At 53.7% G+C, this 24,567-nt stretch overlaps 1 protein-coding gene across 4 annotated transcripts in view; it reads left to right on the top strand.

Annotated features, from left to right (window-relative positions):
- irak1 (interleukin-1 receptor-associated kinase 1) overlaps window positions 1-24,171 on the top strand; it is an 83,833-nt gene extending 59,662 nt beyond the window's left edge. For 3 of the 4 annotated variants that reach the window (XM_052009074.1, XM_052009077.1, XM_052009076.1), the window contains 8 exons: window positions 3,093-3,207; window positions 7,032-7,147; window positions 7,654-7,858; window positions 10,758-10,826; window positions 14,794-15,015; window positions 17,326-17,854; window positions 22,125-22,250; window positions 23,804-24,171. In XM_052009074.1, coding sequence (XP_051865034.1) covers window positions 3,093-3,207; window positions 7,032-7,147; window positions 7,654-7,858; window positions 10,758-10,826; window positions 14,794-15,015; window positions 17,326-17,854; window positions 22,125-22,250; window positions 23,804-23,859 — 1,438 coding nt within the window. In that variant the 3' untranslated portion in view covers window positions 23,860-24,171. The remainder of the gene's footprint in view (window positions 1-3,092; window positions 3,208-7,031; window positions 7,148-7,653; window positions 7,859-10,757; window positions 10,827-14,793; window positions 15,016-17,325; window positions 17,855-22,124; window positions 22,251-23,803) is intronic. The other variant, XM_052009075.1, reaches the window with a different exon arrangement.
- The last annotated feature ends 396 nt before the right edge of the window (window positions 24,172-24,567 follow it).

Genomic DNA, 24,567 nt, shown 5'->3' with positions numbered 1-24,567 from the left:
ACACACACACACACACCACACACACACACACCACACACACACACACACACACGAAACTGGACAGAGACGATCAAGGAAGAAACAATATGAAGCCTGCCACCCCACGACTCAGTGCAAGCATCGGCTCTACACTACTGGGAATCTACATAGGATGCTCCTAACCCTTGTGGAAGTGCACACTCTTACCAATGGTCTCCTCAGCGTTGTTTCACAATTCCCGGAGCAATCGAGAGAGAGAGAGAACCACGCACATGTGGCGTTCTTTATAGTGCTGGAGGGCTGGGTGGTCCAGCCCAGGTAGTTCAAACAAGCCAATGGCCCAAGGCCAGGTACAAAGGTGTTTGCAGAGGCCAGTGGTCAAGTGTGGACTAATGGGTGGGTGGAGCCAGACCTTGACCCTGTCACGTGACAGCCATGACCCTTCACGATACACCTTCGCCCCTCCTTCACCCTTCACCCCTCCTCGGTCCACCCTGTCACGCCCCTCTCCCCCTCTCCTCTTCACACCGGTCACTTCCCCTCTCCATTCGACCTGCAACCTGGACGGTTCCTTCATCCCTCGGCCCCGACTGAGGACCACCCGCTCCGAGCAGTTGGCGCGGCACTGCCTCGTTACTGTAACAGGTTCGAGAGGTCTCAAAGGGCAAGGACTTAACTCTTATGAGTTAAAATGATTTATTTTTAAAAACAAACATGGGAAAAGATAACAGGAGCAACACACACACACACCCACTGGTGATCGTGAACGTGGGGGAACTGCAACAGGGGTAAGATACACACACGCAACAAACTGGGGACATACAATCAAGGAACAGTCAATACGATGCCTGACACCCCTCAACTCAGTGCAGGCACAGCTCTGTGGTCCCAGGGATCTTTAGCTAATCTCTTTTAAACAGTACACAGCTTACCAACAGGGCATCCCTCAGAGACGAAAGAGGCAGAACCAAGCATGTGGCACTCTATACTGATGGAGGGCTGGGTGGTCCAGCCCAGGTAGTTCAAACAGGCCAATCACCCGAGTGTGGGACTAGTGTGCCTGGATGGGTGGGGGTGGAGCTAACCCTTGATTGACAGTGGTGTGTCTTCCGACCAGATGGGTCAGTGTTGTCACTTGAGAGCCCCCCATCTCCCAATCTACCTCGCCCGCAGCCCTCGCACCTTACTTGTCCACCGTCCCTGCACAAGCCCTGGACAATGGGGGCAAAAGTGTAGCAGCCCTGAGGGCGCCTCACACCTGATGACCAAGTTCTTCCCAGTTATTGAGAGGCAGCGCCGTTCCCACAGTCCCATTCTCTGCTTCACCCTCCCAATCCACTCCCGCCAATTTTTGTTGCACGCCCCAGCCCCTCCGAACCAGATCCCCAGCACCTTCAGGTAGTCAGGCCTGACGGTGAAGGGGACGTTGGATCGGTGGGGCCAGTTGCCGAAGAGCATGGTCTTGCTCTTTGCACGGTTGATTCTGGCCCCTGATGCCGACTCAAACTGGTCGCGGATACTGCTCAATCTGTGAACTGACCTCGGGTCCGAGCAGAAGACGGCGACGTCGTCCATGTACAGGGAGGTTTCACCTGGGTGCCCCCACTGCCTGGCAACGTCACCCCTCTGATGCTCTCGTCCTTCCTGATGGATTCGGCAAAGGGTTCTATACAGCACACGAACAAGGCGGGAGAGAGGGCAGCCCTGCCTGGTGCAGGTGTGGCCTGTTCCTCGCTCCTCCGGCTTGGGAACCACCCATGCCGTCTTCCAGTTTGTCTGGGGATCCAAGATGGAGCGGGTCCGACAGGTCACCATGCACGTCCCTGACAATGGGGGGCAAAAGTGTCCCAAATGTCACCCTCCTCCTGTTGACCACCTTCGTCTGTGGCTGCATCAGGCTGTGCGTGGAACCAAAGTACGTGGGCACCAAGTGTCACTACGTGCTGAGGTTCAACCTGTCCCCAGTGTTGCGAAGGATGGGCCTGGCCCTGTTGCCGTGCAATGTCCCAGTTCAGTTGGACGTTGCTGCAACTGCCTCTCCTTCATGGAAGAGTTCTTCCAGTCCATCTGGCAGAATGTCTCATCGCCAGAACTCACCAACAAGCACCAAGACCTCGCTTGGCTGGTGGTGAGGGGGGCCCTCCCAGTCAGATCCTTCCTGCGTGGTCGAAACATCAGTCCCAGCGCGTGCTGCCCCTGGGAGGACTGCGCTGGGGACGAGACGTTCGCCCACCTCTTTGCAGGCTGTGGATTTGCGAGGAGGGTGTGGCAAAAGATGCAGGGGTCCTTGTCACGTTTCATCCCCAGCAGCTGCGTAACAGAGGATTCTCTGATCTACGGGCTGTTCCCGGGGACACACACAGAGACGGACATCAACCGCTGCTGGAAGGTCATCAACTCGGTGAAAGACGCCCTTTGGTCTGCCCGAAACTTGGTCTCCCGGCACTGCGAGATGTCCATAGGGGAACGCTGCTGACTGGCACGTTCCAGGCTGCAGGAGTACGTGCTGAGGGACGCACTGAAGCTGGGTGCAGCCAACACAAGGGCTCAGTGGGGAAGGTCCGCGGTTTAGGGTTCTTCTGCCACTGCGGGGGGTGGTGGGGAGGTGGTCAGGCGAGGAAGCCCGTTAAGTGGTGTGAATATGGGATTGGGGTATCACCCCAGGGAGCCACATAAGTGGCATCGGTGCGGTGGGTTTTTAAAAAAGAGGTAACACTAGTGATTGATCCGTACACGAATGTAAAGGTTTGCACTGTCTTATTGTTGTATATACTTGGTTTTTTATGATGAATAAATTTATTTTGGTTAAAAAACCACTGTGCAGGCACCAGAGACGGCAGAGGCTGGAATCTGGAGCAACAAACGATCTGCCGGAGGAACTCAGCGTCTCCGGGGGCTGAGGGGGAATCGTCGACGTTCGGTCTCGGAACCCTGCATTGGGACCGGTGCAGAGTTTCGAGCCGAAACGTCGACAATTCCTCACCCCACCCCCCACACACACAGACACTGCTCGACCAGCCCAGTTCCTCAGCCGCGAAGCGCCCAGTTGTTTTACTCTCGTACCCCTCCCCCCACCCCGTGACGCTAACCCCCCAGGCCTTCGACACCCACAGGTACCGACACCCGAACATCATGGATCTGGCCGGATGCTGTGTGGAGGATGGGGTCTACTGCTTGGTGTACACCTACATGTCAAATGGCTCCCTGCAGGAGCGCCTTCAGTGTCAGGTACCACAGCCAGTGACTGAACCTCTCCCCGTCTTTGCTTCGTCGTCTTTGGGGGACCGAAGGCCGGGGGTGGGGGGGGGGGGGGGGGGGGGAGAAACGAGCATTGCAACGGCACGGAAAGAGGCCCTTCGGCCCAATTGGTCCATGCCGACTGAGGTGCCCATCTCAGCCGGTCCCATTTAAAAACCATAGAACAGCACAGCACAGAAAACAGGCCATTCGGCCCTTCTAGTCTGTGCTGAAACTTTATTCCGCTTGTACCCTGTAATGAATTGACCTGTACGATCGGTATGCAAGACAAGTTTTTCACTGTACCTCGGTACAAGTGACAATAATAAACCAATACCATTGACCTGCACCCAGTCCATAACCCTCCAGACCTCTCCCGTCCATGTATCTATCTAATTTATTCTTAAAACTTAAGAGTGAGCCCGCATTTACCACATCAGATGGCAGCCCGTTCCACACTCCCACCACTCTCTGAGTGAGGAAGTTCCCCCTAAACCTTTCCCCTTTCACCCTAAAACCATGTCCTCTCGTACTTATCTCTCCTAATCTTGGTGGAAAGAGCCTACTCGCATTTACTCTGTCTATACCCCTCATAATTTTGTAAACCATTTGGCCCATATCCCTCTGAACCTTTCCCATCCATGGACCTGTCCGAGTGCCTTTTAAATGTTGTTAATGTACCTTCTTCACTCACTTCCTCTGGCAGCTCACAGAGAGAGGTGAATCTCCGGAATCCTCTTCCCTGGAGGCTTGATTACAAAATACAGGAGCAGGATGAGGCCCTTCAGCCCATCGCGTCTGCTCTGCCACTCAACGGTGGCTGATTTCTTTTACAACCCATTCTCTCCCGCCTTCTCCCTATAACCCATAACCCGCCCCCCCCCCCCCACCAATCAAGAACCTATCAATCCCTGCCTTAAATACACCCAGTGACTTGGCCTCCACAGCCCTCCGTGGCAACGATTCCACAGGCAAGGGGCACCTAAAGAGGAAATCCATCACATTTTGAACAATCGGGGAATTGAGGGGTGCTGCCTCGGGAAGGCAGCATCCACCATCAAAGATCCCCACCATCCGGGCCGTGCCATCTTCTCGCAGCTCCCATCGGGCAGGAGGTACAGAAGCCTGAAGTCCCCACACCACCAGGTTCAGGAACAGCGACTTCCCTTCAACCATTCGGTTCTTGAACCGACCGGCACGACCCTAATCACTGCCTCAGTACAGCAACACTGGGACCACTTTTATCACTTTCCATTAAAATGGACTTTGTTTTTTGTTCTAGTTGTGTTCTTTCTTATAAAAATGGTATATAATTCATGTTTAATTTCTGTTTTTCTTGTGAATGCTGCTTATCTGATGCTCTGTGCCTGTGATGCTGCTGCAAGGAAGTTTTTCATCGCACCCGTGCACACACGGACTTGTGCATCTGACTTTGACTTTGACTATTGGGAATTGGCACAGTAGAGGAGACGAGGCCTGGGGCAGATCAGGCGATCAAATACTAGAGGGCATGCATTTAAGGTGGGGTGGGAAAGTTTAAAGGAGATGTACAGGCCAAGTTTTTTTTACACAGAGAGGAGTGGGTGCCTGGAACAGGCTGCCAGGGGCGGTGGTGGAGGCAGATACGATGGAGGCATTTAACGGGCCGTGAATGTGCGGGGAATGGAGGGATGTGGATCATGTGCAGGCAGAAGGGATTTCGCCATCATAGATCTCCCTCATCTAATCCGCTAAGCATGGCAGACAAAGAAAAGAGATCCACATTCAAGTGAACTTGAAATGATTCAATCTACCAGTACTTACAGGACAGCACAGGTTATACACAGAGTGAAGCTCCCTCCGCACCGTCCTGTCACACACTCCCGGGGTCAGACCCAGGGTGAAGCTCCCTCTGCACCGTCCTGTCACACACTCCCGGGGTCAGACACAGGGTGAAGCTCCCTCCGCACCGTCCCGTCACACACTCCCGGGGTCAGACACAGGGTGAAGCTCCCTCCGCACCGTCCCGTCACACACTCCCGGGGTCAGACACAGGGTGAAGCTCTCTCCACACCGTCCCGTCACACACTCCCGGGGTCGGACACAGGGTGAAGCTCCCTCCGCACTGTCCCATCACACACTCACGGGGTCAGACCAAGGTGATGAGAAGAGATGTACAAGCCTATTCCTGTGCTGTGCTGTTCTATTTTGAATGGTGGGGCAGACTCGAGGGACTGAGTGGCCTATTCTTGCTCCTATTTTCTTATGTTCTTGATTTAGCTAATGTTTCCCAGAGTTAATCAATATCTATTTTTTAAAAATTGAACGAAGATTAAACAGTGGAGAAGTCCTGATGCGGGGTCTCAACATGAAACGTCAACCATCCCTCTTCCTCCACAGACGCTGCCTGACCTGCTGAGTTTTTCCAGCAGTCTCCTGTTTGCTCCAGATTCCAGCATCTGCAGTCTCTTCTGTCTCTGTAAAATTGTGGGAGGTTCAGACAGCACGTGTGAACCCACCGCAGAGGCACACGGCACAGACACAGGCCCACTGGGTCCATGCCGGCCGGTAAACACCCATTCACACTGGTCTGACATTTATCCCATCTTTTATTCTTTCCACATTCCCATCCCACCCCCGCCCCCTCCAAATTCTACCCCTTACCCACACTCTGGGGGCAATGTACAGCGGCTGATTAACCCACAGATCCTGCACATCGCTGGGATGTGTGAAGGAGCTGGAGCACCGGGGAGAAAGCCACGTGGTCACAGGGAGAGCGTGCAAACTCCACACACGCACGCACACGCGCGCGCGCGGATGGACACACACACACAAACACACAGACACAAGTACACGTACACAGACACATTCAACACACATACACAAATGGACACACACATGGATACATACATGGATGGACACATACATGGACGGACACATGTACACAGACGGACACACACAGTGCCGGAGGTCGGGATCGAACCCGGGGCTGTGAGGCGGCGTCTCTACCCACTGCGCCACTGAGGTTTTTGGTCGATGGGGGAGGTCGAGGATCACGGGAGCCAGGCAGGAGAGTGGAACTGAGGCCAACAGCAGAGCAGGGTTGAAGGGGCCGAGTGGCCTGCGAGCGTTGTTTCAGCTGAGCTGCCTTCACTGGTTACACACCCGTCCCCACCTCCAGCTCCTCTCTGTTCCTTGGGGAGCAGTGGGCTGTTGATGGGGACATCTTTCTTTCCTTTTCAATTTTTTTAATTAATTTTCAAATTAATACAGATTAATATATAGCATCAGTGTTTGTACACGTAATACACGGAGATCAGGAGAACAACCATGGCATGGATAATCATAAAGAACAGTAAAATATAAAAAAATCTGTAGCTCCCACGATCTCTTAGTAAATGAATATAATAAAAGAAAGAAAAAGATTTATTGTGTATATAAAAGAAAGGAAAAAAATCCCCAAATCAATGAGAAAATTATAAACAAAATATCAACCAAACTAAGCTAAGCAGAAAATTTCAAAAAAACAAAAAAAAACTGGACTGAAATTTCTCAGTCGTCAACTCCGTTCCTCCAAGTTGGAAAGTTATTGAAAGGGGATCTATATCATGTGAAAATATTAAATAAATGGACTCCAAATATCTTCAAATTGAAGCGAAGGATCAACAGTGCCACTCCTAATTTGTTCCAAGTTTAAACATGATATAGTTTGAGAGAACCATTGAAGTCATAGGGGGTATTGGATCCTTCCATTTAAGCAAAATGGATCTTTTGGCCATGAGGGACATCTCCAACCCTCACCCAGCTCTCTCTCTCTCTCTCTCCCCCTCCTGCAGGACGGCACGCCCCCGCTCTCCTGGCTGCGGCGGCTGGAGGTGCTGCTGGGGGCCGCCCGCGCCATCCAGTTCCTGCACGGCAGCACCCCCAGCCTCATCCACGGCGACGTGAAGAGGTGACCGGACCAGCCTTGCTCAGCGGGCGGGCAGGGGGAGGGGAGGGGCGGAGGGAGAGGGGAGGGGAGGATCAGAGAGAGGGGGGAAGGGGAGGGGTGGAGGGAGGGAGGGGCAGGGAATGCATGGGTGGGGTAATGAGGGGGGAGGGGCAGTGGGGAGGAAGCGGGCAGGGAGAGGAAGGGGCAGTGGGGAGGGTGTTGCAGAGAGGGAGAGGCGGTGGGGGAGGGACAGTGGGGAGGGGTGAAGGCACGGGGACTGTGCAGAGGGTGGGAGCAGGATGGAAGGAGGGGTCAGTGCCGAGGGAGAGGGACGTGTTTCGGATGCAGTGACACTGATGTACCCTGGCCCCGCTCACCGCGGTGGGCTCTCACTCTGGGCTCCAAAGGCACTCGCTCCCCACTGTTTAACTTCCGACCTCGATGCACTTGAGTTAAAGTGCATCGAGGTTGGACCCCCGTGCTCGGACCCCCCCTCCGACCACTCTAAGTGTCCTTCTCTGTTGCAGCTCCAACATCCTCCTGGATGAGAACTTCGTTCCCAAGCTGGGGGACTTTGGTCTGGCTTGTTTCAGCCGATACTCCAACACCTCCGGCAAGAGCTGCACGGTTGCTCGGACCCGGACGCTGCGGGGGACATTGGCATACCTGCCAGACGAGTACATCAAGAGTGGCCAGCTGGCGGTGGAGCTCGACACCTACAGCTTCGGTGTGGTGAGTGGCGGACACACCTGAGTGACGGGACAGTGCGGAGGGAGCTTCACTCTGTGAATGACCCCAGGAGTGTGCGATGGGACGGTGCGGAGGGAGCTTCACCCTGTATCTGACCCCTGGGAGTGTGTGACGGGACGGTGTGGAGGGAGCTTCACCCTGTATCTGACCCCCAGGAGTGTGTGACGGGACAGTGCGGAGGGGGCTTCACTCTGTGTCTGATGCCGGGAGTGTGTGATGGGACAATGTAGAGGGAGCTTCACTCTGTGTCTGACCCTGTGCTGTCCTGTAAGTGTTGGTGCCTTGAATCATTTTGGGTTCATGTGAATGTAGATTTCTTTTCCTTCTCTGCAAAGAATGGACTGGATGAGGGCTATCTAAAATGGCAAGACATTCACCTGCTGCAAATGAATTATGTCGCATCTCTGGGAGGAAGCAAAAAGGAGGGGGAGTGTATAGGGTGGAGTTCGAACCATCTCCAACCACAATAGGGAGAGGCAGGAAATGGGGATACTGCGGAATGCATCACCTTCAATTTCAGCCGGAGCACAGTTGAGTCAGAAAGTCATGGTTAAAGTCCCTCTCCAGGCACTCAATCGGGGCTGAGGGAAGCGGTACTCTGGGAGATGTTGACCTACAGATCAGATCCACTCTGCCTCCTCAAGTATCAGAGATCTCACTGCTACTAGCTGGAGCTGGGGAGGTCCTGGGTGTCTGGGGCCGGTGTCAATCCCTTCCAGCACCATCAAAAGGGATGGTTTAGTCATTATCACACTGCTCTCTGTGCAAGTTTGCAAACTGGTCCCCTGCTGGTGAAAATGCTTCAAAAGTTCTTCATTACTTGGGACATACACTGTTACAGCACACTCTTAATAGCAGGACCCTTAACAGTGTTGATGTAGTTAGTCTAAGTCCACTGCTCCCTGAAAGTGGCCGCACAGGTTGACAGGACGGTAAAGAAGGCGTACGGTGTGCTTGCCTTTATTAGTCGAGGCATTGAGTTCAAGAGTCGGGAAGTCACGCTTCAGCTTTATAAATTTAAAGCATACAGTTAACGGCAGGACCCTGAGGAGCATTGATGTACAGAGGGATCTTGGGGTCCAAGTCCACAGCTCCCTGAAAGTGGCAACACAGATAGATAGGTTGGTGAAGAAGGTGTACAACGTGCTCGCCTTCATCGCTAGGGGCGTGGAGTGTAAGAGTCAGGAAGTCATGCTGCAGCTGTATAAAACTTGGAGCACTGTGTGCAGTTCTGGTTGCCCCATTACAGGAAGGGATGTAGAGGCTTTGGAGAGGGTGCAGAGGAGGTTCACCAGGACGCTGCCTGGATTAGAGAGCATGAGCTATAGGGAGAGGTTGGACAAACTTGGGTTGTTTTCTCTGGAGCTGGGGAAAGATTTAGTAGAAACTTGAGGGCAGCTTTTTTACACAGACGGGGGTACAAATAATGGTTTTTTTTCTCTGGAGTGCGGAGGCTGAGGGGAGACCTGACAGAAGTTTATAAGATTATGAGAGGCACAGATGCAGAAGACAACCAGCACCTTTCTTCCCCAGGGTCGAAATGTCTAATACTGGAGGGCATGCATTTAAGGGGAGAGAAGGTAAGTTCAAAGGAGATGTGTGGGGGCAGGTTTTTTTTTACACAGAGATAAGATATCTTTATTAGTCACATGTACATTGAAACACACAGTGAAATGCACCCTTTGCGTAGAGTGTTCTGGGGGCAGCCCTCAAGTGTCGCCACGCTTCCGGCACCAACATAGCACGCCCACAACTTCCTAACCCGTACATCTTTGGAATGTGGGAGGAAACCAGAGCACCCGGAGGAAACCCACGCAGACACGGGGAGAACGTACAAACTCCTTACAGACAGCAGAACGGAATTGAACCCGGGTCACTGGCACTGTAATAACGTTATGCTAACTGCTACACTACCACAAGTGGTGGGTATCAGGAATGTGCTGCCAGGGGTGGTGGTGGAGGCAGATACGACAGAGGTGTTTAAGAGGCTCTTAGATAGCACATGGATATTGGTGTTGGTTTATTATTGTCACTTGTACCGAGGTCCAGTGAAAAACTTGTCTTGCAAACCGATGGTACAGGTCAATTCATTACACAGTGCAGTTACACTGAGTTAGTACAGAGTGCATTGATGTAGTACAGGTAAAAACAATAACAGTACAGAGTAAAGTGTCACAGCTACAGAGAAAGTGCAGTGCAATAAGGTGCAAGGTCACAGCAAGGTAGATCGTGAGGTCAGAGTCCATCTCATCGTATAAGAGAACCGTTCAATAGTCTTATCACAGTGGGGTAGAAGCTGTCCTTGAGCCTGGTGGTACGTGCCCTCAGGCTCCTGTATCTTCTACCCGATGGGAGAGGAGAGAAGAGAGAATGTCCCGGGTGGGTGGGGTCTTTGATGATGCCGGCTGCTTCACCAAGACAGCGAGAGGTAAAGACAGAGTCCGCGGAGGGAGGCTGGTGTCTGTGACGCGCTGGCTGTGTCCACAACTCTCTGCAGTTTCTTGCGGTCCTGGGCAGAGCAGTTGCCGTTACCAAGCCTATGATGCACCCAGATAGGATGCTTTCTATGGTGCATTGATAAAAGTTGGTGAGTGTCAAAAGGGACGTGCCGAATTTCTTTAGCCTCCTGAGGAAGTAGAGGCACTGGTGAGCTTTTTTGGCTGTGGTGTCTAGGTGATTTGACCAGGACAGGCTGTTGGTGATGTTCACTCCCACGAAGTACGGACGTGATGCAGGTAGAAGGGATTAGTTTAGTTGGGCGTTTAATTTGTTCAGCACAACACTGTAGTGCTGTATGTTCTGTGACGTCCTGAGGTACCAGTCTGTCTTCCAGTGACACGTTGCCCCACACTCACCCTTCCTTCTCCGCCTCTCTCTGTAGGTTCTGTTGGAGATCCTGACCGGAAGGAAGGCTTTGGAAAATGAAGGATCGGGAAAGTACGAGTATCTGGTGAGACTCCTTTCCACTCGCAGCAGCCCCCTGCATATCTCCTTTCCCTGTTCACATCGGGAAGGGTCAGAGGCTGCTTCAGTCATCTGCAGTGTCACGGGGAGAGGGGGGTCACACCGCCCGGGATCAGGCCCTTCGGCCCACCGTGTGGATGCCAGCCATCACGTACCCACTTACCCTCACCCCATTCCTCACCACTTGGTCTGTCACCTCTCTGCCTTGGTGATTCAAAGTCAAGTTTATTGCCACATGCATGAGTCCAGGTGTGGCACGGGTGCAATGGAAACTTGCAGCAGCAACACAGGCACAGATAAGCAGCCTAATTAACCATAAATTAGACACAAATTTTACAAGAAAGACAAGATAAAATATCCTTATTGGTCACACATACATCGAAACACACAGTGAAACCCGGAAAAGTGTGAAGTGATACACTTCGGGAGATCGAATTCGAAGGCAGAATACAAGGTTAATGGCAGGACTCTTAGCAGTGTGGAGGAACAGAGGGATCTTGGGGTCGATGTCCATAGATCCCTCAAGGTTGCCGCGCAGGTCGATAGGGTTGTTAAGAAGGCGTATGGAGCGTTGGCCTTCATTAGTCGGGGTATGGAGTTCGAGAGCCGCGAGGTAATCACAAGATCACAAGACAAGGGAGCAGAAGTAGGCCATTCAGCCCATTGAGTCTGCTCCAAAGAAAAGGGAAAAACGAAATGAGAAATTGGGGAGGTGGGGGGGGCAGAAAAAAAATTCTAACCCCAATTTCCGGCCTTATCCCCATATCCCTTGATACCCCGACTAATTAGATATCTATCTATCTCCTCCTTAAATGCCTCCAATGATCTGGCCTCCACTGCTGTACGTGGCAATGAATTCCACAAATTCACCACCCTCTGGCTAAAGAAATTTCTCCTCATCTCTGTTTTAAACCTGTACCCTCTAATTCTAAGACTGTGCCCTCTGGTCCTGGACTCACCCACCAAGGGAAACAACCTAGCCACATTTACTCTGTCCAGTCCTTTCAACATTTTAAATGCCTCTATGAGGTCCCCTCTCATTCTTCTGTACTCCAGTGAGTACAGTCCAAGAGCCGACAAATGCTCGTCATACGTAAGCTCTTTCATTCCAGGAATCATCCTCATAAATCTCCTCTGAACCCTCTCCTACATCAGCACATCCTTCCTAAGATATGGGGCCCAAAACTGTACACAGTACTCCAAATGAGGTCTCACCAGTGCCCTGTAGAGCCTCATCAACACTTCCTTACCTTCATACACTATACCTCTAGAAATGAATGCCAACATAGCATTCGCTTTCCTTACCGCCGATCCGACCTGGTGGTTAACCTTTAAGGTATCCTGCACGAGTACCCCCAAGTCCCTTTGTACTTCTGTACTTTGAATTTTCTCCCCATCTAGATAATAATCTGCCCGCTTATTTCTGTTTCCAAATATTTCTCAACATTGAATCTCATCTGCCATTTCCTTGCCCATTCTCTTAAACTATCTAGGTCTGTCTGCAAGCTTCCTGTCTCCTCAATACTCCCTACTCCTCCACCTATCTTGGTGTCATCCACAGACTTAGCCACGAAACCATTTACTCCATCGTCCAAACCATTAATGTACAAGGTAAAAAGAAGCGGCCCCAACACCGACCCCTGCGGAACACCACTAGTAACCGGTAGCCAACCAGAGCGAGATCCTTTTATTCCCACCCTTTGCTTCCTGCCAACCAGCCAATGCTCCACCCATTCTGTTATCCTACCTGTAATTCCATGACCTCTCATCTTATTAATCAGTCTCTTGTGCAGCACCTTGTCGAAGGCCTTTTGAAAGTCTAAATACACAACATCTACCGCCTCTCCCTACCTGAGATTTCCTCAAAAAAACTCCAATAGGTTGGTCAGGCAGGATCTTCCCTTCACGAAACCATGCTGGCTTGGACCTATCTTGCCTTGCAGCTCTAGGTATTCCGTAACCCCATCCTTGAGGATCGATTCCAATAACTTTCCCACCACCGATGTCAGTCTAATAGGTCTGTAATTTCCTTTATGCTGCCTCCCTCCTTTCTTATACAGCGGAACTACATTTGCGACCCTCCAGTCCTCCGGAACCACCCTGGAGTCTATCGATTCCTGGAAAATTATCGCCAATGCCTCCGCTATCTCTAAAGCCACCTCCTTCAGAACCCGGGGATGCACCTCATCCGGTCCGGGAGACTTATCAGTCTTTAGCCTATTTAGTTTTCCTAGCACCTTCTCCCTAGTAATCTTAACTGAACTCAGTTCCATTCTGTGAAACCCCTGACTGTCCGGTATATTGCTGATGTCCTCCACAGTGAAGACCGATGCAAAATACTCATTTAATTCCTCTGCCATCTCTTTATCATCCATTATAATCTCTCCCGCACCGTTATCCATTGGTCCTATATAAACCCATGTCTCTCTTTTACTCCTTATATATTTTAAAAAACTCTTAGTATCCTTTCGAATGTTATCTGCCAACTTCCTTTCATAATTCATCTTTTCTTTTCTAATGACCTTCTTTGTTTCTTTCTGCAGGTTTTTAAAAGTTTCCCAGTCTCCTGTTTTCCCACTAATTTTTGCTTCCTTGTACGCCGCCCCTTTTGCTTTTATTTTAGCCTTCACCTCTCTCGTTATCCACATTTGTGCCTTTTTTCCATTCAAAACCTTTTTTCTTGGAATATATCTATCCTGCATTTTCCTTATTACTTCTCTCTCTCTCCTCCCCCCCCCCCCCCCCACCACCACCCGTTGCAGCTCTTTCGAACTCTGGTCAGACCACACTTGGAGTATTGTGTTCAGTTCTGGTCGCCTCATTATAGGAAGGATGTGAAAGCTTTAGAGAGGGTGCAGAGGAGATTTACCAGGATGCTGCCTGGATTGGAGAGCATGTCTTATGAGGATAGGTTGAGTGAGCTAGGGCTTTTCTCTTTGGAGAGGAGGAGGATGAGAGGTGAGTTGATAGAGGTGTACAAGATGATAAGAGGCATAGATCGAGTGGACAGTCAGAGACTTTTTCCCAGGGCGACAATGGCTAACACGAGGGGACATAATTTTAAAGTGATTGGAGGAAGGTATAAGGGGGATGTCAGGGGTAAGTTTTTTTACAGAGAGTGGTGGGTGCGTGGAACACACTGCCTGCAGAGGTACATTAGGGACATTTAAGAGACTCTTAGACATATGAATGATATAAAAATAGGGGGCTATGTAGGAGGGAAGGGTTAGATAGATCTTAGAGCAGGATAAAAGAGTCAGCACAACATTGTGGGCCCAAGGGCCTGTACCGTGCTGTGGTGTTTCTATGAAATGCATCTTTTTGCGTAGAGTGTTCTGGGGGCAGCCCTCAAGTGTCGCCACGCTTCTGGCACCAACATAGCACTCCCACAGCTTCCTAACCCGTACGTCTTTGGAATGTGGGAGGAAACCAGAGCGCCCGGAGGAAACCCACGCAGACACAGGGAGAACGTACAAACTCCTCACAGACAGCGACCGGAATTGAACCCGGGTCACTGGCGCTGTAATAGCGTTATGCTAACCACTACACTACCATGCCTGAACACAAATAGAACAAAAGAGATCAAAGTGCAGAGTGGTCCCAGTGTTGTTGTACTGAGGTAGTGACTAGGGTTGTGCCGGTCGGTTCAAGAACCGAATGGGTGAAGGGAAGTCGCTGTTCCTGAACCTGGTGGTGTGGGACTTCAGGCTTCTGTACCTCCTGCCCGACGGGAGCTGTGAGAAGATGGCCCGGCCCGGATGGTGGGGGATCGTTGATGGTGGATGTTGCCTTCCTGAGGCAGCACCTCCTGATGCTGGGGAGTTGTACAACGGATGGGGACGGGAGCTGACAGAAATTGGGAAGGGAATAGCTCTGAGGTGGATGAGGCAGGGGTTGCTGGGTGAGTGGAACCCCCTCTCATCTCCGCCACTGATCCCTGTCATCCCGAGCAGAAAGACATCATCGAGGAGGAAGAGGAGAAAGAGGACGAGGAGGAGAGCGCGGGGCGGACGGACTCGGCCGTGGCGAGGGGTAGGCGGGTGGCTGCCCGGGTCTGCCGGAGACACCTGGACCAGAGGGCAGGAGCCTGCCCCCAGGAGGTCCCCCTCCAGCTCTGCATGTTGGCCACCGAGTGCCTCAACCACAAGAGGAAGAGGAGACCAAAGATGACCAAGGTGATTGGCGTGCCGGGATCGGTACTGGAGTCAGAGGACGTGGGAACAGGCCCTTCAACCCCTCTGGTCCATGCCGGCCCAGGGACCTGTCCGAGCTAGTCCCAGTTGCCTGTCAATTGGTTTAGTGTTGACACACATACCGAGATATTTAGTTTGCATGTCATCCAGACAGATCATTCCATGGAGGTAATTGTCACAGGTACCGAGGTACAGAGAAAAACCTTGCTTTGCATGGCATCCAAACAGATCACTTCAAAGTCGTTTATTGTCATGTGCACAAGTCTGTGTGTGCACAGGTGCGATGAAAAACTTACTTGCAACAGCATCACAGGCACACAGCATCAGATAAGCAGCATTCACAAGAAAAACAGCAATTATACATGGTTTTTACAAGAAAGAACACAATTAGAACAAAACAAAGTCGGTTGTAGTGCAAAGTGATCAGAGTGGTCCCAGTGTTGCTGTACTGAGGCAGTGATTAGGGTTGTGCCGGTTGGTTCAAGAGCCGAATGGTTGAAGGGAAGTCGCTGTTCCTGAACCTGGTGGTGTGGGACTTCAGGCTTCTGTACCTCCTGCCTGATGGGAGCTGTGAGAAGACGGCACGGCCCGGATGGTGGGGATCTTTGATGATGGATGTTGTCTTCCTGAGGCAGCGCCTCCTGTAGATACTCCCGATGGTGGGGAGGGATGTGCCCGTGATGTATCGGGCTGAGTCCACTACTCTCTGCAGCTTCCTGCGCATTCAAATTGCCGTACCAGACCATGATGCAGCTGGTGAGGATACCTTCAACAGTATAGCTGTAGAAGTTTGTTAGAGTGTTCAGTGACAAGCCGAACCTCCTTCACCCTCTGAGAAAGTAAAGATGCTGGCGCGCCTTCCCTCTGATCCACAACATCGAGGTAGTACAAGGGAAAAGCAATAGCAGAATGCAGAATATTGTGTTATAGCTACACAGAAAATGTAGTGCAGGCAGACAAATAAAGTGCAAGGGCCACGATGAGGCAGATTGAGGGATCAAGAGTTCATCTGTTAGCATACAAGAGGTCCATTCAAGAGTCTGACAACAGTGGGATAGAAGCTGTCCTTGAGCCTGGTGGTACGTGCTGTCAGGTCTTTGCATCTTCTGCCCAATGGGACCAGGTCGGGAGGGGCCCTTTATTACGTCGGTGCACATGAGACCGCAGACCCAGGAATCTGGAGCAATGCCCAAGCTGCCCAGAGGAACCCAGCGGGTCGGGCAGCATCTGTGGAGGAAAGCGGACGGTCGACCTTGCGGATTCCAGGTGAGGGGTCTCGACCCGAAACAACGCCGGCTGCCCGTCTCCCTCCACGGACGCTGCCCGACCCGCTGGGTCCCTCCTGCTTCCTGCGTGTCGCTCCTCGATCGCGCCGGCTGCTTCCCTGAGGCGGCGGGAAGTGTTGACGGAGTCCGCGGAGGAGAGGCTGGTCTCCGTGAGGCGACGGGCTGCGTCCGCCACTCTCTGCAGTTTCTTGCGGCCCCGGGCCGAGCAGTTGTCGTGTTGACCCGCGATTCTTTCCGCGGTGCAGCGATAGGCTAAAGAAATTCGGTTTGTCCCCTTTGACTCTCACCAACTTTTACTGATGCACACGGAAAGCATCCTATCCGGATGCATCATAGCTTGGTACCGCAACTGCTCTGCCCCGGACCGCAAGAAACTGCAGAGAGTTGTGGACACAGCCCAGCACGTCACGGAAACCAGCCTCCCCTCCTTAGACTCTGTCTTTATCTCTCGCTGCCTTGGTGAAGCAGCCGGCATAATCAAAGACCCCACCCACCCAGGTCATTCTCTCTTCTCTCCTCTCCCATCGGGTAGAAGATACAGGATCCTGAGGGCACGTACCACCAGGCAAGGACAGCTTCTACCCCACTGTGATAAGACTATTGAACGGTTCCCTTATACGATGAGATGGACTCTGACCTCACGATCTACCTTGTTGTGACCTTGCACCTTATTGCACTGCACTTTCTCTGCAGCTGTGGCACTTTACTCTGCACTGTTATTGTTTTTACCTGTACTACATCAATGCACTCTGTACTAACTCAATGTAACTGCACTGTGTAATGAATTGACCTGTACCATCGGTATGCAAGACAAGTTTTTCACTGGACCTCGGTACAAGTGACAATAATAAACCAATACCAGACTTGGGGAGTGTCAACAGGGGAGGTGGGAGGGGTCCTCGGTGACGTCGGCAGAGGCGGGAGTGGGTGGCGCATCGATGACTGACCATCCATCCCCGCGCTCACCTTCCCTCCTCTCTCTTCCCCCCACCCCCACCCTCGGCAGGTCTATGAGAAGCTGGAGGAGCTGAGGGACGCCCTTCGGACGCCGTCCCGCCAGGAGGCGCCCCTCTCCCTCTCCGCCAGCTCGGACGGGGACGGCTGTGTGTCGGAGCTGTCGGACCGGCTCCAGCGCGGCTCGCTGAGCCCAGTGCAGAACACCTACCGCTTCGGCGGGGACTCGGGTGACAGCGGCACCGCCCCCCACTGGCAGCCTGCGCCAGACACGCCCTTCTCTGCCGGCGGCTCGGACCTCTGCTCCGCCCTGGAGGCCCTGGCAGCCTGGCGACCCCCTCCTGGCGGGCTCCGCCAGCCGGTGGAGAGCGAGGAGAGCTCCACTGACCACGGCGGGGGCAGCTGCTGGGGGGGTCCAAGCGGTGCCGGCTGGAGCTGTCAGATGGGGATGGAGACGGCGGCCCCGGTCCCGGCCCCTCCGCTGACAGACTCACCCTGCTGGCCGCCCAGCGGCGTGTCCTGGCCCCCGGTCTCAGGAGATCCCCGCGGAGCGCACACCTCCCTGTCGGCGGACTCCCAAGGTAAGTGCACGCTTGTAACCCATTCATAACAGTGGCCGGCTGTGGCTTTTTCTGTGTACGGTTGTGGTTTTTCCCGTGTCCGCTTGTTTCTTTTTCTGATCCACCTGTTTCTTTTCCCGTGTCCGTCTGTTGCCTCTCCCCATGTCCGTCTGTTGCTTCTCCCCGTGTCTGCCTGTTCCTTCTCCCCGTGTCTGCCTGTTCCTTTTCCCATGTCCGGCTGTTGCTTTTCCCATGTCCGCCTGTTTCTTTTTTCGATCCACCTGTTTCTTTTCCCGTGTCCGTCTGTTGCCTCTCCCCGTGTCCGTCTGTTGCTTCTCCCCGTGTCTGCCTGTTCCTTTTCCCATGTCCGGCTGTTGCTTTTCCCATGTCCGCCTGTTTCTTTTTCGATCCACCTGTTTCTTTTCCCGTGTCCGTCTGTTGCCTCTCCCCGTGTCCGTCTGTTGCTTCTCCCCGTGTCTGCCTGTTCCTTTTCCCATGTCCGGCTGTTGCTTTTCCCATGTCCGCCTGTTTCTTTTTTCGATCCACCTGTTTCTTTTCCCGTGTCCGTCTGTTGCCTCTCCCCGTGTCCGTCTGTTGCTTCTCCCCGTGTCTGCCTGTTCCTTTTCCCATGTCCAGCTGTTGCTTTTCCCGTAACCCCCTGTTGTTATTCCCACGTCCACCTGTTTCTTTTCCTTTTCCTGTGTCTGGCTGTTGTTTTTCCCCTGTCCAACTGTTGTTTCCCCCCTGTCCGACTGTGGCCTTTTCTGTCTGACAGTAGCTTCTTCCATGTCCTACTGTAGCTTTTCCCATGTCCGACTGTGGCTTTATCTGTGTCCGACTGTGGCTTTATCTGTGTCCGACTGTGGCTTTATCTGTGTCCGACTGTGGCTTTTCCCGTATCCGACTGTAGCTTTTCCCACATCTGGTTGTAGTTTTTCCTCTCTCCGGCCGTGGCCCTCCCTGTGTATGGCCGACGAGAGGGCATGTGACAACCTTGGCTCCGCCCCTCGGTCCCCGGCCCCGCCCCTCAGGGAGAGGCCACTGCCTCAGCCCCGCCTCTTGTAGAGACCGTGCCTTCCCTGGCTCCGCCCCTGTCTATCTAGGCCACGCCCCTGGAGGGGTCACATGACAGTGGCAGCAGCCCTCTGTTGGCCCTGCCCCTTCCTCCCTTGCCCTCACACCAGGGTATCCAGCTTCCCTCTTGCCCTGCCCCTCAGGATGACACCTGACATTTCTTGGCCCCGCCCTTTGAGTGGACACAGGACTGGCCCCGCCCCCTCACTCTCCTGGCCCTGCCCCTCCGTCCCCTGGCCCCGCCCATGGCTCCCTCCTCCCACGGCACGACCTTCCCCACCCACAGGCTCTTGACCACCTGCCGCGACCTGCAGCCTCGCCGAAAGCTCAGATTGTCCCCGGAAGGGAGACGTCTCCGCGGGGCCGGCACAGGCGCGATGAGCCGAACGGCCTCCTCCCCGTCGCCCCGCCGTCTTCCCCCCCTCTCTGGACCCTGCCTGCCATCCAGTGACGGCACTTTGCTACTGCAGGCTGCAAGGGGCACTCCTTCCATCTCCAGCCCCTGGCTCCAGTCCATTGGACCCTCCCCCCCACCCCCCCAAAGACCCTCTCCACACCCCCCCACCCCACACGACGTAGGAAGAGGCCACCGGCCCATCTGCCCTGTGCTGGCTCACAGAGTGCAGAGCACAAAGCGTCCGCAAACACGACGCCCACATCCCTCCACTCCCTGCACACCCACGTGCTGATATAAGAGCCTCTTAAACGCCTCTACCGTATCTGCCTCCACCCTGACGGAATGATCCCACTCCCCGCCAATCCTCCTCTTTCCCCCCTCCTGAATCTATCCCTCACACACACACTGGGGTGGGGGGGGGGGGGGGCAGTTGATGGCCACCCACGTGGGGGGTGGGGGTGAAGAAACGGGACCATCCGGAGAGAGAAGTTGCAAAGTCCACGCGCAGACAGCGGCAGAGATCGGGATCGATCTGGGGTCTCCAGAACTGTGAGGCAGCAAGTTGGCATTTATTCTCAGGGGCATACACACCCAGGGTGTAAACGCCATGAACATTAGCTGTTGGCAGCATCAGCTCAGTACATTGCAAAATTACATAAGTTTAAATTAACACAAATTACACATAACTCACACAACAAAAGAAACATGACAACCTTGATGGAAGGAGGGAAATCCAGTCCAAGGCTCTGTTCGGGTTTTCCAGGTGGGTTCAAGAACCTGACGGCAGTGGGGAAGCAGCTGCTGTTGAACCTTGAGGAGTGGGTCCTCAGGCTCCTGTACCTCCTGCCTGATGGCAGCATCGAGAAGAGGGCAGGGCCCGGATGGTGGGGGTCCCTGACGATGGATGTCACCTTCCTGAACAGTGGGGAGAGCCGTGCCCGTGATGGAACTGGCCGAGTCACACCGCTCAAGTTCAAGTTACTTTATTGTCATTACCCCATGTGCTATAAAAACACTTAGGAACGAGGTGTCGTTTCCCCCAGACTTTCACAACAGAGGACATACATAGAACAGAGGATGTACAATAAACGCAGACAAAAAAAATTGTACAAGTACAAATAGTGCAAAAAATGGTATAAACAGAATACAATTTAGTGCAGGGTTAGTGCAAAACTGAGTTGGACGAAAAAAATACAGAACTCGGTGTTGCACTATGTGTATAAACATGTTCAGCGGCAGCCACAGTTTTTGTACGCAAACCAGGGCTTTTGACGCGGCATTTGTCTGACACTGTCCCCAGGGTATTCAGGAGCCTGACAGTCTGGGGGAAGAAACTGTTGGACAGTCTAGTAGTTCTGGCCCGGATGCTCCGGTACCGCTTGCCAGACGGCAGTGGGACAAATAGGTCGTGGGAGGGATGAAAGAGGTCATCTATGATTCTGGAGGCCTTGCGTGTGCATCGTGTGTTGTAGATGTCCAGGATGGAGGGCAGAGGTACTCCAATGATCTTTCCAGATCATTCTCTGCAGCCTCTTGCAATCCTGCGCACTGGAGCCTCCGTACCAGGCGGTGATGCAACCAGTCAGAACGCCCTCCACAGTACGTCTGTAGAATCAAAATCAGATTTATCGCTGACTTACATGATGTGAAATGTGTGGTTTTGTGGCAGCAGTACAGCGCAAAGACATCAGAAATAATGAAATAATACAAAAAAAAGGAATAATGAGGTAGGGTTCATGGACCGTTCAAAAATCTGATGGTGGAGGGGAAGAAGCTGTTCCTGAATCGTTGAGTGTGGGTCTTCAGGCTCCTGTACCTCCTCCCCAATGGTAGTAACGAGAAGAGGGCATGTCCCAGGTGGTGAGGGTCCTCAGTGACGGATGCTGCCTTCTTGAGGCACCGCAGGTTGTGGTCACAGGAGGGCTGTGCCTGCGATGGAGCTGGCTGGGTGGACAGCCCAAGGTTGTCAAGAGTCTTCGAAGGCGTGCTGAATCTCCTCTAAGAAAGCGGAGACGCAATGGCGTGCCTTCCCCGTGGTTGTATCCACGTGCTGGGGCCTGACATCCCCACTATTCCCCACCCCCCAGTTAAATAATAACTGGGCAGAGCCTGTGGAACTCTCCCATCGCTGGGACTCTTCTCCTGCCCTGCCTGCCTGTACCTAAATAACCCAAAGTTATTTAGGTACAATAACTTTGACCACCCAAAGTTATTGTACCTAAACCTGATGGAACTGTTAGATTTTGCACAGATTACAGGAAAGTGAATGCTGTAACAAAGTCAGATGCCTACCCTATTCCTAGGGTGGATGATTGCATAGACAGAGTGGGAAAGGCAAAATTTCTTACAAAGATTGACCTATTAAAAGGGTACTGGTGTGTTCCATCAACAGATAGAGGAAGGGAGATTTCTGCCTTTGTAACCCCTTCTGGATTGTATGAATACAATGTTTTGCCATTTGGAATGAAAGATGCTCCGACAACATTTCAGCGAATGATTAATTCAGTGATTCATGGGTTAAAACATACAGATGCCTATATTGACGACTTAGTGACCGGGAATGATACTTGGGAGGATCACATCTCTGCGTTAGAAAGGTTGTTTGAAAGACTTTCCGAGGCTAACCTTACAGTTAACTTGGTTAAAAGTGAATTTGGCCGTGCTACTGTGACGTATCTTGGGTATGTTGTAGGTCAAGGCAAGCAAGCTCCTGTTCAGGCAAAAGTTCAAGCAATATCTGAGTTCCCTATTCCCACCTCGTCCCACCTCGCCGGCTGGGCGGAGAGCTGGTGCTGAAGCCTCCTCTTGTCTCCGCCACAGCTTCGTCCTTGCCGTCCCGGCAGATCGTGGTCAACCCAGCCAAGCAGAAGATCCTGCAGCAGTTAGCACTTTACAACGCGGGGCAGATTGACAGCAGTGAGCTGCTCTCCTCTGCACCAGGGCAAGGTACGGCCGGGGGACGGGAGGTGTGTGTGTGGGATAGCACGGTTGTCGGCGCGATGCGCTCGAGCTCGGTAGTGAAGCATCGCGGAGATTCCCCTCCCTTCCCCTCCCCACCCACGGCCGTCGGTGACAAGACCGGGTGTGATGCAGAGGGATCGCCGCAGGAGGGGCAGTGAGCAGGGAGAGCCGCAGGAGGGGTTGGGGAGCTTCACCCTGTGTCTGACCCCAGGAGTGTGTGACGGGACGGTGCAGAGGGAGCTTCACCCTGTGTCTGACCCCGGGAGTGTGTGATGGGACGGTGTAGAGGGAGCTTCACCCTGTGTCTGACCCCGGGAGTGTGTGACAGGATGGTGCGGAGGGAGCTTCACCCTGTGTCTGACCCCGGGAGTGTGTGATGGGATAGTGTGGAGGGAGCTTCACCCTGTGTCTGAGTGTGTGACGGGACGGTGCGGAGGGAGCTTCACCCTGTGTCTGACCCCGGGTGTGTGTGACGGGACGGTGTAGAGGGAGCTTCACCCTGTGTCTGACCCCGGGAGTGTGTGATGGGACGGTGTAGAGGGAGCTTCACCCTGTGTCTGACCCCGGGTGTGTGTGATGGGACGGTGTAGAGGGAGCTTCACCCTGTGTCTGACCCCGGGAGTGTGTGATGGGACGGTGTAGAGGGAGCTTCACCCTGTGTCTGACCCCGGGAGTGTGTGATGGGACGGTGTAGAGGGATCTTCACCCCGTGTCTGACCCCGGGAGTGTGTGACGGGACGGTGCGGAGGGAGCTTCACCCTGTGTCTGACCCCGGGAATGTGTGACGGGACGGTGTGGAGGGAGCTTCACCCTGTGTCTGACCCCGGGAGTGTGTGATGGGACGGAGTGGAGGGACCTTCACCCCGTGTCTAACCCTGGGAGTGGCCTGTACTCGCTGGGGGAGTCAAAAACCAGAAGGCACAGGTTTAAGTGGAGAGGGGAGAGATTTAATAGGAATCTGAGGGGCAACTTTCTCGCCCAGAGGGTGGTCTGTACATGGAACGAGCTGCCAGAGGGTGAGGCAGGTACATGAACAACATTTGAAAGGCACTCGGACAGGTCCATGGATAGGGAAGGTTTAGGGTAGGAAAACCAAAACCAGCCATGACTGAATAGCAGAATGGGCTGAATGGCCTAATTCTGCTCCTATGTAGACCATAGAACAATACAGGCCCTTCGGCCCACAATGTTGTGCCGACATTTTATCCTGCTCTAAGATCTATCTAACCCTTCCCTCCCACGTAGCCCTCCATTTCTCTGTCATTCATGTGGCTATCTAATGTGTCTGTCTATATCTTATGGTCGAGAGGGATTTGGGCCAAAATGCTGTCAACCGGGACCAGCTCAGCAAGAGGGAGTCTGTTTTGCTGCTGTGTGACTCTGTGACTCCCACCCCCTCCTCAACCAGCTGGGGTTTAACAGTTACCACAGGGCGGCCTTTACCGATGAGCTGTAACCGCCATGGGAGGGGACGGTGGGGTGTTGGCAGTCTTGGCGGAGAGCGGTGGTTGAAGCTGTACCCCTTTCTTACCCCCCAGAGAGCGGGTCCTGGGTCAGTCGGCGAGCCCCGGAGGAGAGTGACGAATTCAACTGAGGGAAGGCCGGCCACTTCTCACTCCGTGGGTCTGGGACCACCCCCCACCCACCCTGCCGAGACCCCCATACCCACCCCCAGCCCTCCACTGAGACAGGTGGTGGGTCGCTGGGACCGTCCCCGAGGAGGCATGGAGGATCGGGGCGGGAACCTCGCAGACCCCTCTCCCGCCGGACTCTCGCCTGCCAGCGGGGGGACCCACCCACCCACCCCCCCCCCAGGTTCGGGGAGGTGGTCTGTGCTCCCCCGCCAGAGGCGTCGGATACCCCGACCCGTTCCCCGTGTCGTGCAGACCCACGACTCGGCGACCGAGGTGCCCCCGCGACTCGGCGACCGAGGTGCCCCCGGGGTTTGGCTGGGGAAGGGTGGGTTTCCCCCACCCCCCTCCCGTTCCCAGCAGAAACCGGGCCCCGGGAGGTAACTCCACCCTCTCCCCTCCCCTCCGGGAGAAAGGAGCCTCTCCCTCCTGGGTCATCAGTAGGTCTCTGTCCCCACCCCACCCCCACCCTAGGCATTCTCAACCTGTCAGGGATCCACTTGTTACTGGCTGGAGGCAGACACAAGGACAACCCACTGTTTCCCCCCCCACCCCCCCACCTGCTCTGAGGCAGTGCTCCTGCACACCCCCCTCCGCCTCACCCCCACTACACCTCACCCCCCTAACCTGTCCCTTTCCCTCACCCGTCCCACTCCCCCTCCCCTCTCTCC

This window comes from Pristis pectinata, chromosome 43, assembly GCF_009764475.1.
Source record: "Pristis pectinata isolate sPriPec2 chromosome 43, sPriPec2.1.pri, whole genome shotgun sequence".
Lineage (NCBI taxonomy): Eukaryota > Metazoa > Chordata > Chondrichthyes > Rhinopristiformes > Pristidae > Pristis > Pristis pectinata.
Note: the sequence above shows the minus strand (reverse complement) of the source record. Positions and strands in the feature narration are given on the sequence as shown.